Source organism: Cyanistes caeruleus, chromosome 11 (genome assembly GCF_971803275.1).
Source record: "Cyanistes caeruleus chromosome 11, bCyaCae1.hap1.1, whole genome shotgun sequence".
Lineage (NCBI taxonomy): Eukaryota > Metazoa > Chordata > Aves > Passeriformes > Paridae > Cyanistes > Cyanistes caeruleus.
Genome location: NC_141711.1, coordinates 20,638,118 through 20,655,043, shown reverse-complemented (window position 1 = coordinate 20,655,043; position 16,926 = coordinate 20,638,118). Strand labels below are relative to the sequence as shown.

Below are 16,926 nucleotides of genomic sequence, written 5' to 3'. Positions count from 1 at the left end.
TAATGTGAATCTTTTTGTTATATAAAACACATATAACAGCATATATACCAATTTGGGTTTTGAATTTTAGTTTAAAAATTAGACTTGAATGTTTTTAAGTTAAGTTGTATAACTTGGATATTTTTTTAAAGTTAAGTTTTGTTATTTTCTTTTGTCATAAATAATTATTGTTAAGTTGAAATATTGTTTAATTTAAATTGTTTTATGTTTTATTGGAGACACTTGTTTAAATTACATAGTTATTTTCCTAGAGATATGAAGACAGCTACAACTGAAACAACTGTGATAGAACACTGATGAACGCCTGCTTGTGGACAGAAATAAATACAGTCTGTGACACCTGTGACTTCACTGAGAGCTCTATTGAGTTGTTGCAATCTCTGCAGTTTTGTTTGTTATAGCTTTCTTATTTTTCAGTGTTTCCAGAATTTTAAGAAGATGTACCATTGCTGAAGATCAGCTGCCATTAAGAGAGGCTTCAGATTAAACCAACTGCTGAATGATTAAATTAGTCTGGTACCTAAAGGTTTTGATTATTTGCTTTGTACAAATGCATTTTAACAGTTTGCTGTGCTGTAAGCATCTCAGAGCTGCTACTATTGAGAACCTTGTTTTAGAAATGAGTTTAGAGGCATCTTTCCAGTTTAAAGCCTAGGCCCTGGCCAAGCCTTGACTTTACCTGGACAGAATGTTTGCCAACAGATCCAGATGTTTTCTGTACCAAATCACTATTTGAGTCACTTTTTGACTCAGCAATTTGACCCTATTAATATGACAGCTGGATCAATTTTAAAGTGGGCTTGGAAAATCATTTCCGGAGGTGATTATCCAATCCTTCACTGATGATTTTTTGGTTTTGTTTGTTTATTAACTATAGGATGCTGGTACAGTGTTTTAGTAATTAATGGTAGTTTTATATTACATATGTTATTAATAATGTTTATGATTTATTTGATTTTTAACTGTTATAAGTTTTTACTAATTGTGTATATAGTTTTGTGTTAATGTTGAACAAAAGTACATTTCATTTTTATATTTTAAAGAAAACCGGGGAGATTGATACCCTAAAAGCATTTGATTAGTGTAATTCATTAACTTCAAGGGGAGAAGTGCCTGGTTTTGTTGGCAGGTTCAGAAAGGTCACCTGTCCATCTGACCAGACTGTCTGCCTCTGAACACATGAGATCCAGTGAACAGAGAAGTCACCACACAGCCTTGGTACTCCAGACATGGATCAGAAGTGGAGCTGTCAGGACACAGTTGTGTCTGAACACTACACAGACAGTTGCCATCAGAAATTTTATGTTGTTATTATGATGTTGTGTCTTTATCAATTTTTCAGTTATCCTTTGTTTTAAGATTTAGAAGGATGTGAAGAACAACTTGAACATCAAAGGCCTCAGTCACCGATCAGCTGCCAGCTGACATCACGGGAGCAGTGAACATTCCAGGACTGAATCGTGTTAGAGAAATTTTATAGAAGATCTAAGAAGTGTAGAAACTCCATCTAACTGTATATAAAGCAAATTGTAATTGTATGTTTATCCTTTCAGCAAATTGCTTTCACGCTTAGACTACATATATACCAGAGCACGTGTGTTAAAAGTAGTTAAATAATAGTTTAAGGTAAAGTGTTTAGCCTGTGTAGTAATTGTCATTAGTATAAAGTGTAAGTATTTTTCCTTTAAGAGGTAGTGTAAGTATCTTTGAAAGTTCATTTAACTTTTAAGTTTTAGCTGTGAGTTTGCAAGTATGGTGTCATTTACATGGTAAACTGCTTATAGTAATTGTGCTGTTTATAGTCATAACACCTGAAGCAGTGGGCTAAGCCCCTGCATTTATACCCAAAGCTTTAATTCCTCTGTTGTCTTTTGTGCATTAGGTGTTATCATTCCCAGAGTTCTATACCACTCCAAAGAGGAAGTGAACCAGTACCTTGAGCGAGCAGGCCGCCTTCAGAAAAGGGAGCTGCTGGCAGGACTGTCAATAGCAATGCTGCTCGGCTTGGGAGCGACCAGAGCAGCCACGGGTGTCTCCGCTCTGGTAACCCAGAGTCAGAGCCTCTCTCAGCTACAGATGACTGTAGATGAGGATCTACAGAGAATTGAGAAATCCATATCCTTTCTAGAAAAATCAGTCTCCTCACTCTCTGAAGTTGTTTTGCAGAACAGGCGAGGTCTCGACCTTCTATTCATGCAGCAGGGAGGCTTCTGCATCGCCCTGAAAGAAGAATGCTGCTTCTACGCAGACCACACCGGAGTAGTGAGAGACACCATGGCAGAGCTGCGAGACAGGCTGTCTCAACGGAAAGCAGAGAGAGAAGCCCAGCAAAGCTGGTTCCAGTCCTGGTTCGATCAATCTCCATGGCTAACCACCCTGGTGTCTACCCTGATTGGACCAGTTGTGATGATTTTACTCGTGCTAATCTTTAGACCATGTATTTTAAATAAGCTTGTGTCCTTTGTTAAAAGCCGACTAGAAAAAGTTAACATTTTGTTTATAGAAAGGCATAAGTATATTTTAAATGCTTTAAAATATACTTAGTTACTGCATGTGCTTTATATTTACTAATGCAAACTATAGTATCCATTTTATAAGCTTTTAGCTTTTTAGTTAAATATAGTGTATTTTGTATTTTACTCAATTTTATATTATCCATTTTTAAAACTTTTTAATATAGATAAGTAGACAAAGTGTTTAGAGATACACAGAAGATCAAAGGAGATGTTAGGATTGATGGACTGGCTGATTAGCTTGGATTGACAGGATGGGTTAAGAGTTCATGTAAAACAGGATTATTAATTTTATTTTATAACTGCTTAATGTATCTTAATAAGTTTCACTAAAAAGTATCTTATAGATCTTGGGTGTTATGAGCTGGACCAATGGAAATGTAGAAATTAACGCATGAAAAATAGCAATTATCCAAACCTAGTAGAATACAGATCGCATGTTGCCTTTTCAAAATACTATAAAAATGTAGCTAAGGTTGTAATAAATTTAGAACAAGCAGCTAACTCATATTGGGTCCTCTCTTGATTCCCGAATCCGTCTCCTACAAACCATGATCCCCAGGGTCTGATTGGCTGCTTTCTCAACAAACTCAGGGGAATTCCAAACCATCGGGAGCAGGACCTGAGCAACCTCATCCACCTTGGAGTCCATGTCCTTCTTCAAGGTTGCAAAGAGCTCTCCAAGAGTGACGATTGCAGTGTAGGACACCTTGGAGCAGAGGTTGCTCACCTGGGGAAGTGATGAGAGAAACATAAGAATCACCTTGAAAAGAAAACCAGTGGCCTTAGACAAAAGTCTCAGGAAATGGCAACACATCCCAATTTGTCCAGGGGAACAAAAAGCACAATAAGAGCAGGAGAGCTGAAGCACAGAAAGACACTTAGTCTGGCACCAATTTCTGGCCTCAGACCTGCTGACAGCAGGCCTAAAAACAAACAATTTCACTTAACTCTTCTATAATGTTCACCCCTTTGATTTTAGGTCCTTTTGTTTGGAAACAAACAAATTAAACAAGGGCTGCTAGCAAACCATAAGGCCCAAGTCATAAAGACAAAAGAATCATGTGCTCCTGTTCAAAAAAGCAACACCAGAAGTTGAAGCACTCAGCCAAGAAACGGAAAGCACAGGCTCAAGTCTACAGACTAATTGGCAGTGTTGAATTACAGCTCAGGCAGAGGTTAGGACTCTGGTAAATAACATAATTAGTGTCTCAGTTTGTGCATTTGCACCTTGCACTACAATGACACCTCACTCAAAGATGAGTGTCAGACACCCAACCTACCAGGAAATACAGCTACATGCACACACACACCCTAGCTGACAGACACTAGAAATATACGGTCTAAAAACAGAACTGGAGGCAATTCCTGAGCACACATGGACATGAACATGCACATATCTACTCTACACACCATGTATGAAGTACAGGGGACAATTCAGAAGAATGTTCTCACCTCGCTGGTAACTGCCAGGTAAATTTCACAAAGTCTGCAAAGCACGACTTCTGAATGGGACCCAGCCAGCTGTTTGATGCTGGAGAGTGCCTTCTCCTTCAGCTCCCTGAAAGGCAAGTACCAAAAAGATTGGTTTTTCTCTCCACCCAAGAACTAGGCAGCACCCTCTGAAATGAACAGGCTGGCAGCTCAGGGGCACCTCAGTGGGAGGTGCTTTTCAAGGAGCACTTAAGCGAATTGTGCAACTTGTTGCCACAGGATGCTGTGGCTGTCAAAAACATACACAAATCCAAGAGGCAAATAGAGGGTTTTTCTCAGAGTCTTCATTTGTGGCCGTTTTACTGTGGATGCTAAATCTGAACCAGAGTGCCTGTAGTTATTGCAGGCCACATAGCTCTCCGGCCTGACTGAAGCCTAGCCTGGGAAATTCATGAGAAGGAATTAAAACAATTCTCAGAGATACTAAACAGCCTTGCAGGTGTTGTTTTGCAACCTGTTGTTTCTCCTTGCAGGAAAGAGTCAGGGGGGGCAAAGTGCCCCTGACCAATAATAGTGATGTAGTACTTTGTTAACCAATAAGAGTTTCCTTTCTGTACTTTTCCACGTATCTGTCTATAAGACAGAGCTGAAGCAATAAACTAGGATTTCTCCTGTCGTGACTCCCTTGAGAGTCCATTGTCGTTCTTCCTAGCCGTTCCCAATCAAAGCGACATCTGGTGACCCCGACGTGATGCTGAACCGACCCCTGAGGTCCAGTAACCCAAGATAAACTGCAGCCGACCCCTGAGGTCAGAAGGCAACCGACGTGATCTGCTAATCCCCTGAGGGTAAGCAGCGAGCGGGAAAAAGCCAGCCCTTCCCCCTAGAGGGGTGAGTGGAATTCTCCCGGGCTTTCCAAGAGGAAGCTGGTTCTGGAAACCAACGGGATAGTGGAGCCTGCCGGTGAGTAGGTTTGGAACGGTCGTCTTGGCGAAGCAGAGCTCAAAATCCCCGGGTCCGAGCCGTTAGCGTGTGTGTGATTACATTCGCGGAGCCGCCAAGATAAAGTCCTCATAATGAAGGACTGCACTTCAGCTGATGAACAGCTTGCCTACCTTGCATGGCAGGATGCCCTGCCCCGCATGGGACTCAGTGTTTCTGAAGATGCCATGCGTGCTTTATTCCAGTGGGTTAAAGAGCAAGGTTTTAATATAACTATGGACAATGCCTTTAATCTCGAACTTTGGCTGTCGATAGAGCACCATTTACGGTCAAAATTCATGAACGGAGATATCAGCGTGTGTAGCCTAGCAGCCACCTGGGGAGTGCTTTTTAAAACGCTGAAACGGAGCCAGTCTGAGGACAGTGAAACCGGGATGAAAAACTTAGATGCCGGGAGTGCCTCCTTTGTACAAGATAAGGGACCGAGAGATGAAACCGTGGATGAGCTGCATAGTGCTCTTTTAGCTCTGCCCAGACCCTCGGAGGACTTTAGCGGTGAGCGAGAGCAACCCGCAGCCCAGAGATCTCCCTCTACAGAGACGTTTGAGCGGCCGCCATCCGCGGAGCTGGGCGCGCGGGCTTTGCCAACGGGAGACTGCCCACCTCCGCCTGTGCCACCCGCAGAGCCTCCGCTGGCGCCAAAAGCGCCACCGCCGGCCGCCGCAGAACCTGCTTTCTCCAGCGCCTCCGAGCTGTCCCAGCTTCTTCCTTCTGTGCCGCGAACAAAAGCGCAGACATCCCCGCTGCGGCCCGTCAGCGCGGCGGGGGAGGGGGAGAGAGTCGGCGCTCGGCTCCCCCGCGCCCGGCGCGCGGGCCACTGCCGCCGGAGAGGCCGAGCGCGGATCCAGAGCGCGGCGAGCTGCCGCCGCCGCGGCGGGGGGAAGGGAGGCAGCGGCCGCGTTCCCCCTGCGCCTGCCCGCCGCCACCAGCCGGGGTCCGGCCGGCCGCTGGCCGACCGCGGGCAGAGGAGCGGCGGGGAGAAGAAAAGCAACAGCTTCGCTTTCCCCCTGCGCCTGCCCGCCGCCGCCGGCCGCGAAAACCCCGAAAAACCTGAACTCAAACCCAAATCTGGGGCCGGGGCCAGGCCCGTGGCAAGCATCGCCCCCCCCGCACATCCGAAACACCGGCGAGAAAGCGCGGTGGGGGGGGCCCGGCGAACCTCGCTCTCCCCGCGCGCGTGCGCGAGACGGCTCGCCCTCACGCTCCCCCCGCGCTCCAGCGGGGAGGCGCGGGAGAGAGAGAGAGCGCTTGCCGTGCTCCGCTCCCGATCTGAACTCTAGCAGCGGCCCCCCCGCACCCATAAAGGTGGCGGGGGGAGAGAAAGACAACGGTGAGCCACTCCACCGGGACCTTCTGCATCGACCCGAGGAGATGCCTCGACGAAGTCTGTCAACTCCAGCGGCCTGAGCCGTGCCAGCGTCCTGCGGGACCCAAATTTACTCACTCACTTTGTATCTTTTAAATTTTGTGTTTACAGAACTGACAAACAGCCGTGAAGAGATGGTAACTTCAAATTCCCTAAACCTTCCTGAAATTCATGAACTACTGTTCAAACCCGATGAACAATAACAGCAACCATGAAAACTTTATAAATCCCTCAAAAATCCCTCAATTGTATTTAGAAAAAAAAAGAAAAAAAAAAAAAAAAGAAAAAAAAATAAAAAGCGGGATAAGAAGAGGGGATCAAATTGCATATAAATTGCATTGTGCATTGTTTTTATCACTTTGTTATCACTTTGGTGTTCTTTCAAACTACTCTATTGACATGTTAGACTGTCAATTCGAACAGACTAACAATGTTGTATATAGTTTTGTATAGTGTGTGTATTAATTCACTGAATTAGAAATATTAGACTCAACCATCAAATCCTTGCAAGGAGAACAAATCCTAAATACCAAAACATAAACCAAAATTCTAAATTAATTCTAAATCAGCATCCATTCCAATTTCTAGTAAAAGAAACCTCTTGTGCTGTGTTTGTTCCTTTTCTGAAAGGCCCAACAGAAAATTACAAACACAGTACATTTTTATTTTTTTTTTCCTAAGCGAAAAAGGTGAATTGTGGATGCTAAATCTGAACCAGAGTGCCTGTAGTTATTGCAGGCCACATAGCTCTCCGGCCTGACTGAAGCCTAGCCTGGGAAATTCATGAGAAGGAATTAAAACAATTCTCAGAGATACTAAACAGCCTTGCAGGTGTTGTTTTGCAACCTGTTGTTTCTCCTTGCAGGAAAGAGTCAGGGGGGGCAAAGTGCCCCTGACCAATAATAGTGATGTAGTACTTTGTTAACCAATAAGAGTTTCCTTTCTGTACTTTTCCACGTATCTGTCTATAAGACAGAGCTGAAGCAATAAACTAGGATTTCTCCTGTCGTGACTCCCTTGAGAGTCCATTGTCGTTCTTCCTAGCCGTTCCCAATCGGAACGACAGTTTTACAAGACAGCCTTTCTGAAACCTCTGGCCCATGAAGTTCCTCTGTCACTGCTTCCTAGAAGCTGTGAGACCAGACCAAGTTGCTGTTTCCTGTCACCTCCCTGTTCCTGTCCCTGAGACACAGTCCCATTGGGCTGTTCCTGGGGCATTTTCCTTCTTTACCAGCCCCAGCAGGCAGTTCAGCAGTAAGAGACTGCACTGGCACTCTGGAGCTGACTTTCCACTCTGCAATCTAGGCCTGTCTGTCACCCACTCCACTCCTCCTCCACATTGCCCAGAAAAAAGCAGCGGCATGTCCCAGAAGATTCCACACCTGGGCAAGAACACTTGAAACTCTGGCAAAACCCCCTACCTAAAACAACCCCCATAACAGCAATGTGTTATTTAAAACGTGCAAACAACAACTCCATCTCTCAGCGCCTGCTTTGTGCAGGCCCTCAGCTCCAGGAAGGTTGGTGAGGCATCAGGGATGCAGCACAGGGCTGGTGATCGATCCCACGGGCACCCCTGAGTGTCACCCAGACACCCCCACACCTGCAGATGCTCTCTGCACCTCACAGGGCACCAAAGAGAAATGGGGAAGAGAAATCAGAAGAGAAAGAGAAAAGCAAAGGCGACTGCACATGGAGATGCATTGTAGCAGATTTTTCATGTTTATCCCAATGTGAATGGAGTCCTTATCCCCATGTGAATGAAGCATTCACCAGTGAGTGGATGCTAACACAGACATCAAAAAGACAATCAATACTGATAGTAAAAGGTTTTAAAATCATAGAAAATTTGGGGACTTAGAAAGAAACTTAGGCTTGGCACGCCCTGGGAAAAGTAGGTCCTGGGAATGGTCGGCCTTGTGCTTGCTAAAGATCATGTGAAACTGCACCTGTGTAATCAGTATATGATGAATGATACAATTGTTAGATGTGATTAGATATAATTATTGTTTAAAGAACATGAGAAACAATGTGAGGGGGTTTTGAGGGGATCACGAGAAATTCCTGCTTGAGTAAAAACAATGGATACAATAGAACAATGTAAGTTTAATAATTAATATGTAAGTTATATAATGATAGAGTATAAAAACATGTTCAACTCGAAACCAAGGCGGGTCAGATTTGGGTATGAGTACCCCTGACACCCAGAGCTCTTCAATAAAGCACCTTCATATAATCATTCCATGATTCTGTGTTCCTGAACGCTAACAATACCAACTAACATTTGTCAGGTTAGCAGCTCTGGGCCTCCTTCTGCCTGTGTCAAATTTTGGGACACGATGTGAGTTTTGACCAGGCATCTCAGGCCCATATGATGCAGTGAGAAGGAAAAAGTTGAAGGAAAAAGTTGAATTCCAAAAGTGCAAGATTCCTAGAGGATTATATTTCTTTTTCCTTCTCTTCTGCCATGAGCCCTTCTGCAGTAATGACAGGCTGAGGGACTTGAAAGCACAAGTCAGGCCATTTCTCAGAAAGAGGAACTCCCTGGAGCTGCCTGTGGCATTCACATGCAGGAGGTGCCAGGGAGACCCTGTCAGCTGCCATTGCTGTCAGCAGTGGGACCAGAGAGAAGAAACCTTACTCAGTCCCACTGGGCCAGTGCCCCAAGGCACCCAAATCTCTACACTCAAAAGTGCTGCTGTCCTGCTTCTGCCTTCAGCCAGCAAATCATCTTGTCCCACAGCTTTCTCTCTTCCCTCAAGATTTCCTTTGCAGCTCCATGGAGCAGCAGGCAAAGCCAGCAAAGAGCAGGGACCTGCTGCAGCTGGAGCACTGCTGCAGACCAAGGCCAAGGAAAGGCTGCTGTCAGATCTTTATCCTCCCACTGCTCTGCAGTGGTTTCACTGGTGCTCCTTGGCCCTCTGGGCTCTTGGGGCTCAGAGGCACTAGCAAGATCCACTTCTGAGCTACCTTAACGCTAAGAGGGAGACAGAGTGAACGGGGCCTTTCTTACCAGTCATCGCTGCCCAGCAAGGAGAGTGCCTTGAGCAAGGCCTGCTGTGGGTCACAAGAGGCTGTGTCCTTCTGCCTGTTCCCACGCAGCGGCTCCTCTCGACGCTTGGCACCAGTGGCCGTCTGCCAGGTCTCTGTAAGGACAGGGTCAGCCATGAGCGCTGCAGCCCCGGGCAAGGCACCCCGCCATGGAGCGGCCTGCAGCCCCATCTCCCAGCCAGGCTTCCATGTGGGACAAAGTGGCACTGGCTCAGACACTTCCCTGCTGCCTGGCTCCTTGGGCTGCTTGCTTTCTCCCAGCCCCCCCAGCTGGGCACAGCTCCAGGCTAAAGCTGACAGCTGCCCACACACACCAGCTCCCAAGTGCCACAGCTACCACAGGCAGCGGCAGCTTCCTGAGGCCGCCGAGCTCCCACTGCCTGCCAGACAGCGCCCACCAGCAGCACTTGCTACCCCAGGAGGGAACCCCTCAGCTGCCTCTCTTGTCTCAGCACCCTGATTTCCCCCAGCCCCGAGGACAGAGGCACTCTGCAGCTCCCTGAGGAAGCACCTGCAGCTGCCTTGCCACAGCCCCAAGCCAAGGCTGAACAACCCAGCCCTGCTGGGCCCGGCTGAATCCCCACGCAGCAGCGACCAGGGAGCAGCGATACCTGACCCTTCACTCCTGACAGCGCCTCTCTTTCCATTGCCTTCAAATCTTCTAGACAGCAGGCAGCTGACTGCACATGCATTGTAGCTTACTGTTGGCCAGGGAGTACTTTATGGATTTTGCTCTTTCCAAGCATCATGAATCTTTGCTCTTGCATAGGTACACACTGGCTGTATTTCAAAGATGCTGAGGTGAAATTTGTTTGTCATCAAATGTTCATATTTGTGAACTCAGCAGTGCCTAAGCCTTCACTTGTGGAAAAATGCAATTTCCAGTCTAGACAGTTGATAAAATAGCCTTCCAAATGCAAACTCTGATAAAAATATGCAAATACAGCTGCAAATGGTTGCCAGACACATGCTCTTGATAATCAGGTGTCCAGGCTTTTCCTTAACTGAATTTTTTTGTAAGGAAAAAAATGTACATGGTATGAGAAAAATCAGATGATAAAAGCATTTCTTATGAAACCAAATTGTCATCAAAAGCACTGTCCATCCAAAATTTCATGTTGTGCACTCAAAAGATCATTTACTAATGTGTGGATGAAAACATCTGAGCTGTCTACAATGATGGAGTATAAACATTGCACAGAACCCAGATGAACTGCTCTAGACTCTCCAGGGTTTATGTGCTACCTTGCCTGTTCTCACAAAGTATACCATAACATCTAAAATATTCAGCCAGGAGCTAATGTGGATGTCACTGATGTACCCCAGACACTGACATCAGTGATGTCACTGCAGAAGTGTGCAGACATACACATCTAGGTTCACTATCAATGGAGAGCCACGTCACGCTAGTTCTGGTCAATTCTGAACATGGAAGTAGCACCTCTAGAAAGGAGCATTCCAAGTATCAATCCTAGCTCCTTTCTTTTTCATTTCTCCCTACTTGGAATGATAGCACAGGCACTCTACCCACAAGGGAGAGACAAGAGCCACTGGGACTATCTGCTGGGTATTTACTGCAGGCAGCAAACAGCCTGGGAGCACCAGGCAGCCCCGCCCGGCTGTCACCTGCTACATACGGCCACTGTACTTGGCTGGGGGGACACAGGAGGCACTGCTTGTTCCCTCTTGGCATTGCAGGCCGTGGGATGGCAGCAGTGAGGAGCCACTGGGCACTTCTGGGAGCAGCAGCACGACTGCACCAAGGGCTGACTGCCATGCAGAGACAGCCCTTGCTGGGATAGCAGAAATCTGGCTGCAGAGCTGGACAGCAGCACGGGCAGAGGGCCGAGATGGTGAGTGGACAACTGATCGTGGTGGTACTCGTGGGTGCCCAGTGAGCACACCCTGGCACACTGCCCCACACCACATCCCTGCAGTTACAGCTGCCTCCTGGCACCAGTGCTGTAGTTTGGACTATCAGGTGGGGCAAAAGCCAGAGCTTAGGCCTTCACCACTACTTTATTCAGCTCCACTTTCCAATGGATCTCTAAGAACCAGCTGCTCCACTACTGCAGAGCTGGAGTGACTCAAAAGTACATTTGCTGTTCATTCTCAGGACAGGCTAGGGACCCTGCTGGGTGAGGCAGGTGGCAGTTTGGGCTTCTTGGGGCAGGAAAAACCTGTGTGGGAAGAAGCTGCCTCGGAGCAGGCTTACCTGAGGAATTTTGTGGGAAGCTGCCATCCCCATGGATGATGGGCATATTGGGCAGTACGGGCACATTGTCCTGCTTCCTCAAGACCTTCTTCTTCAAGGCACTACCAGGGTGTTTTCTCTGCACACTGGAAGCTGTGCCATTGATAGGCAGTCGGCTAAAGCCTGTGGGGAGACCAAAGAGGAGCTTGTAAGTGAAGGCTGCTGCACAGGGTGAGGATGGAAAGGGCCAGAAAACTTGCTGGAGTTGGGTAACATCTCTTTGTTATCCCAAAGAACTTCAAGTATAACACTGGCACACTAACATGGGACAGTGATCCCAGAATCCCAGAATCCTAGAAGAGTTTGAGTTGGAAGGCACCTTTAAGCACCATCTAGTCCAACCCCTGTCAGCAGGGACATCTTCATCTAGATGAGATTCCTCAGAGCCCCATGTAAATTGGCTTTGAACACTTTCAAGGTTGGATCAACAACAGCTTCTCTGAGCAAACCCTTCCAGTGCTTCATCCCCTTCATTATAAAAACATTCCCCCTAGTATCTAATCTGAATCTACCCTCTTCTAGTTTAAAACCAAATTGCAGTGATGCTTCCCCTAATAAACAGGGAAAACCCGGTATTGCTTTGCTTTTGTTTTCCTGTTTCAGAGGCTGGCTGGGGAAGTTACCAAATGAAAGTGCAGATAGCCTTGCGTGATGCCCTGGGGCTGAGTGCTGCCTCCTAAGGTCCCTGCTGCCACCCTGGGGGCAGCGCACACAGCACTGCAGTCAGAGCCCCTCAGCCAGGATTCAGTCAGGAACACTGCTGGCTCCTGGGGCTACAGCAGAAGCACTGGCTTGGGGCTTCAGCACAGCTCTACAGTGCCAGCTCCTCTGCAGGCTGTGGCAGGAGGAGGATCTCTGGTGTTTCCATTAGAAGCAGTTGAATTTTGTTTCTTCTCGGTTCCACCATGGCTGAAGAGCATTCTTTTGGACTCCCCTTCCCTGGAGGCTGCTCTCCAGGAGAGAGTCTGAAGCCTCAGTCAACTTTGCAAGACAAAATTTTCTACTCTGAAAGGCTTTGGAGGTGAAGGTGGGAAACTGATATTCTGTTTTTGACTCAGTGAGGCTATGGGCTTCTGTATATTTCTTGGGGGAGAAGAAAGAACTCCTCTTCAAGCTTCCACTCAGATGCAATCAGAGCAGCCCCCCTGTCTGATTGCAGCACCGTGCAAAGGGCAAGCAAGTGGTCAAAAAAGACTACAAGTGTAGCCACCACCTACTTGCTTCTTCTGCATTCCCACTGTCAACTGTCTGTGCAGGCAGCTGCAAGGATGTTTTCCTTTGTGTCCTTTTCTTCACTTCTTCCTCAATAAGCTCCTCAACCTTCCACTCTAAGTTCTTTTGAGCCAACTTGCACAATGCATTGCAACTAGGTCTAATTGCAATGGAAATACATCACAGATGTAAGCAGAGACACCCAAACCAGACACAACATCTCATCAGGAGCACAGGGTCCATAGAGTGCCACAGCCTTTAATGCAGCTCCATATTCATTCCAATAGTTTCACAAGCATGTCTCCTGTCCTCACCTTGGCAATTACACACAGGGAGGTGGAAGACTTTAGGACCACAACCTTACACTGCTCCAACTGCAACCTATGACAGGAAGCCCTGCTTGAAGCACAAAAGTCATCAGAGTGCTCCAAGACAGATGAAGAGCTCACATGCCCAGTGAGCAGGCAGTTCAGTTCCTACAGGCCATGGCAGCAGAATAAAAACCACGTGCAATACGCAGCAAGGAGGGGTAACTGCTCTTGCTTAACACTCATGGCCTGGAATGGCAGCTGTTTCTCACTTCCTGGCTTCTGAAGGACTCAGCTCTGAGGGATTCTGAAGGACTCTGAAGGACCCTGAAGGAAGTCTGCTCATCTATGTCTTTATCCCTTACCTTTCCAAAGCCATCCCTCAGGTCTTTGTCACTCCTAAGACCAGTTCTGCTGGGATAATCCTTCTCCTTGGCTTGGCTCAGTGGGAGGCCTGGTAATGGAAGCAAAGGTTCGTGTAAACCTCTGGCAGACTTCAAGCCCTCAAAAACGTCATGTGGGCAACAGGCAAGACAGGTTCCAGACTGCAGAGCTCTCATAAGACACAGAGATTGTGTAAGAGAGCAGCAAGGTACATATGCCTGGACCCTCTCCCAGTGGATGTGCTACTGGCAGCAGACAGGACATTACTCTGTTGGCCAGCAGACTGAAACCTGCTGCATGATGAAGGCCTCAGCCCCTGGATGCTGGAGAGCCTCGGTGTTTGAAAGAGAAGGGCAGAGATGGAGATTGCTCTTGGCAGAGATTCTTATCTGCCCTTATGCTGATTTTAGTAAACATCTTCCTTCGGGTTTCTAAAAGAAATCCCTGGTTCTAATACCTGTGGGCATTTAAATCAACACTTTCTTCTCTTTGCTGGAGTATTTTAGAGGAGATTGAAAGAAAAGCTTAGGAGTGCAGGAGTGGTACCTAAACATGAACTCTGTTCTTGACACTAGATAATTTGCCTTCCCCAAGGATTTTCATTCAAAACTGTATGAGATTGGGCCACTTTTGGGACAGACTGACTAAAAGCTGATTTTCTTAATGCAAGTAGAATAATGCAGCTCATTCTGAAATACTATCCAACAGAGCTGTAAAAATTCAGAGAACTACTCATTCTATACAACAACTTCACAGAGGCTAAAATCAAGTGGCAGCAAAGCAGAAAATAGCCAGTGTTTTAAATCAGGATTTTTTACCCCTGCAGAATGGTCAGCTTAAAAATAAAGGAGAGTTAGATAAATCCTTTGAGGGAAAAAGGCAATTCTAGATGGAAGGCAAGGCCTTGGAAGGTAAGAGCATCTGGGAAGTTGGCAGGGAAACTTCTGACGCCAGGGTAACCTCCTTGGGACCACTGCAGTCATTCATGTCTGCAAAATGGACACACAAAATGTAACAGAGGCCACAATGCAAACCTAAAACATCTGGAGCTCCATATTTCATGGGACAGACTTCCTGCAAACTTCTAAATAGCTGCACAGGGAAACATGCTCCTGCCAGCAGCCACTTGAAGTGAGCCAGGGGGAAAACCCTGTCCCACTTGCACAGAGCTACCACAGGAACCCCCTGGCCTCTGGGCTGGCCTGGGACAGCAGGGAGCCCAGAGCCCTGGGCTTTGCAGCCATGGCTCAGCTGCACATGCAGCCTCCTGCTCCTGTCCCTGCCCCACAGCTGAGCAGCCCTACAGCTACACGGGGCACTGGCAGCAGCACAGCTCATTGCAGGGGGCACATGCAGGGCAGAACTGTTCCCTGGGGATGAGCACAGGCTCTCTGGGCTGGCACAAGACCCTTCCTCCTGCCAGAGAGCAGCCCAGATCCCACCTTAGCTCTGCGTGAGGTTGAGCCGTGCTCAGCCTTCACCTTGTCCTCCCTGGCAGTGACCCTGGGGGCAGCGCTGCTCTGCTGCCTCTGCCGGGGCTCCTGGGCCCCGCTGATGCTTTCACAGCCTGCAGGGCTGTCTCCCAGCCTGGCCTGGCTGCAGCTTCTCCCCAGCCTCTGCAGGAAGGCATTTGGCATCAGCTGACAGGGAGCCCAAACTGCAGCACAGGCCATGCACACGCTGAGATCCCCTGCAATTTCTCAGTCTCCAGCTAGATCAGGTCTTGGGACTGTTTGGAGAAGGGACCAACCTGGGACAATCCTGAAATCCTGCATGTTTGCTGATCCTTATCCATGCCTTTCACAAATATTGCCTCCTGAAGATGGCACCTCCACAATGAGGAACAGCCCCATCTGATCCAGCTCTCCCTCTTCCATTCTCCAGGAATGAAACGAGAGCCTGTGCAGCAGGAAACCATTCCTGAAGGAAGCAGAGATTCTGTGCCAGACTCTGCTGCATGAAAGAAGGCGATGCCAGGCACAGGCCCAGACACAGGAGGTAATTGCTGTTCTGGGCTCAGCCCTCGGCGGGGCTGTGTGCCAGCAGCTCTCCCCCCAGGGCCGGCCCTTGCACAGTGCGGCGGCAGCCAAAGCTGGAGGTGCCTCAGCTCCGAGGCCTCCGGAGCTCATTCCCAGCCCCTGGGAAATGGGACTCATGCACCAACATCACTCCCTCTGCAGCTGCTCCCAGAGCTGGCCCTGAGCGCCCAGAGGCCCAAGGCACAGGAGCAGGGAGTGGGAGCCCTGCTGAGAGCCCAGGGCCACAGCCAGCTCTGGCTCCCAACTGGGCAGGGCCTGCACTGGCTCCTGACAGGGCCTGGCTCTGTCCCCTTGGGCTGGGGGAGCTATCACAGAGCAGGGAGGGTCAGGGGTGGCTCTGGCTGCTCAGGGATGGCTTTGGCCTGAGTCCCTGGAAGGAGCCACTGCCCAAGCGGCTGCGCTGTCCCTGGGCTCTGCTCCCGGCCTTCTGGGCTCTGTTGGGTGGCACAGCCTGTGCCAAGGGGCAGCAAGGTGCCTGCAGACCCCAGCTCTGGGGCAAACAGAGAACGTCCTGGCCGTATCCAGCATGCTGCCAGCTCAGCAGCAGAGCACAGCACGGGCTCACACTGCCCATTGCTTCCGTAGATGGAGCCAGCACCACAACTCATGTTCCTGATTCCCAGGGCATTGAAAGGGCTTTCTGTCAGGGAACACTCTGTTGGCTAGGGATAATAGCAGGCGTGCTTTGTTTGGAACTTATCTTCATGTTGTTCTGCTTTGGAATCTGCTATGCCTGGAAGAGAAAACGGTGAGTGTTTTGTTCATTTTTCCCTCAAACAGCTTCTTTTGAAAGTCTATTGTAGACAGGAAACATTCTCAGTGAGACTGAGGAAGGGTGGAAGAAGAGCGGGAACGAGATTGCCCTTGAAAGGCAGAGGCGTTCTGGGGCCTGCTCCTGGCCAGGGACCCTGCCCAGAGCCATCCCCTGCTCGCCGGGGCCTTGAGGGGCAGCTCTGCAGCTGGGCCAAGCTGTGCCAGCAGCTGCAGCCGTGCTGGGGAGCCTTGGCCGCTCTGGGCCCTGCTGTGCAGGAGGGTCTCTGTGTGCCAGCGGCAGCTGGAGGCCTCAGCCACCTCCTCTCTCCACAGGAGCACTTCTGGACAGCATTTGAAGGACAGTGGCTGCACTAAACACCCCAACAGCTTGAGCAGCTCCTCTTCAGTAATGAGGGGCAGGGCAGCTCTCTCAAGAGCTCTGAGAAGAGGATCCCAGAGCAGCCATCCCAGAACAGGAGGAATCCTCCTATAACCCTGTAGATCCCACGGCCAACTCTTCTCCCCATGGGTATCCCCAAGGTCCCTTCAGTCCCTTTTTTGGTCTTCCTCTGCCCCAGCCTAGCCCAATCCTTAGTTCTTGTAGAGACCC

At 48.5% G+C, this 16,926-nt stretch overlaps 1 protein-coding gene and 1 long non-coding RNA gene across 3 annotated transcripts in view; one reads left to right on the top strand and one right to left on the bottom strand.

Moving 5' to 3' along the window:
- Positions 1-136: 136 nt before the first annotated feature.
- LOC147651092 (TOG array regulator of axonemal microtubules protein 2-like) lies at positions 137-16,680 on the bottom strand. 2 transcript variants are annotated; one of them, XM_086846366.1, is made up of 6 exons: positions 15,275-16,680; positions 13,506-13,594; positions 11,582-11,743; positions 9,329-9,461; positions 3,969-4,074; positions 137-3,243 (listed from the first exon to the last, which is right to left on the bottom strand). In XM_086846366.1, the coding sequence occupies exons 3-6, from the start codon at positions 11,625-11,627 to the stop codon at positions 3,019-3,021; spliced, it is 510 nt and encodes a 169-aa protein (XP_086702492.1). In that variant the 5' UTR covers positions 11,628-11,743; positions 13,506-13,594; positions 15,275-16,680; the 3' UTR covers positions 137-3,018. The 2 variants fall into 2 exon arrangements, with proteins under 2 accessions (XP_086702492.1, XP_086702493.1); XM_086846367.1 differs by lacking the exons at positions 11,582-11,743; positions 13,506-13,594; positions 15,275-16,680 and having other exon boundaries at positions 9,329-9,710.
- LOC147651091 (uncharacterized) overlaps positions 15,153-16,926 on the top strand; it is a 16,580-nt gene continuing 14,806 nt past the window's right edge. The window contains exon 1 of the long non-coding RNA XR_015275062.1: positions 15,153-16,311. This is a non-coding gene — a long non-coding RNA (uncharacterized LOC147651091). The remainder of the gene's footprint in view (positions 16,312-16,926) is intronic.

Coding starts and splice junctions, on each gene's coding strand:
- LOC147651092 (XM_086846367.1), bottom strand. CDS start 9,537: ATGGGGCTGCAGGCCGCTCCATGGCGGGGTGCCTTGCCCGGGGCTGCA. Junction 4,075..9,328: donor TTGCTGGGCAGCGATGACTG/GTAAGAAAGGCC, acceptor CTTGCCTTTCAG/GGAGCTGAAGGAGAAGGCAC. Junction 3,244..3,968: donor ACCTGGCAGTTACCAGCGAG/GTGAGAACATTC, acceptor TCACTTCCCCAG/GTGAGCAACCTCTGCTCCAA.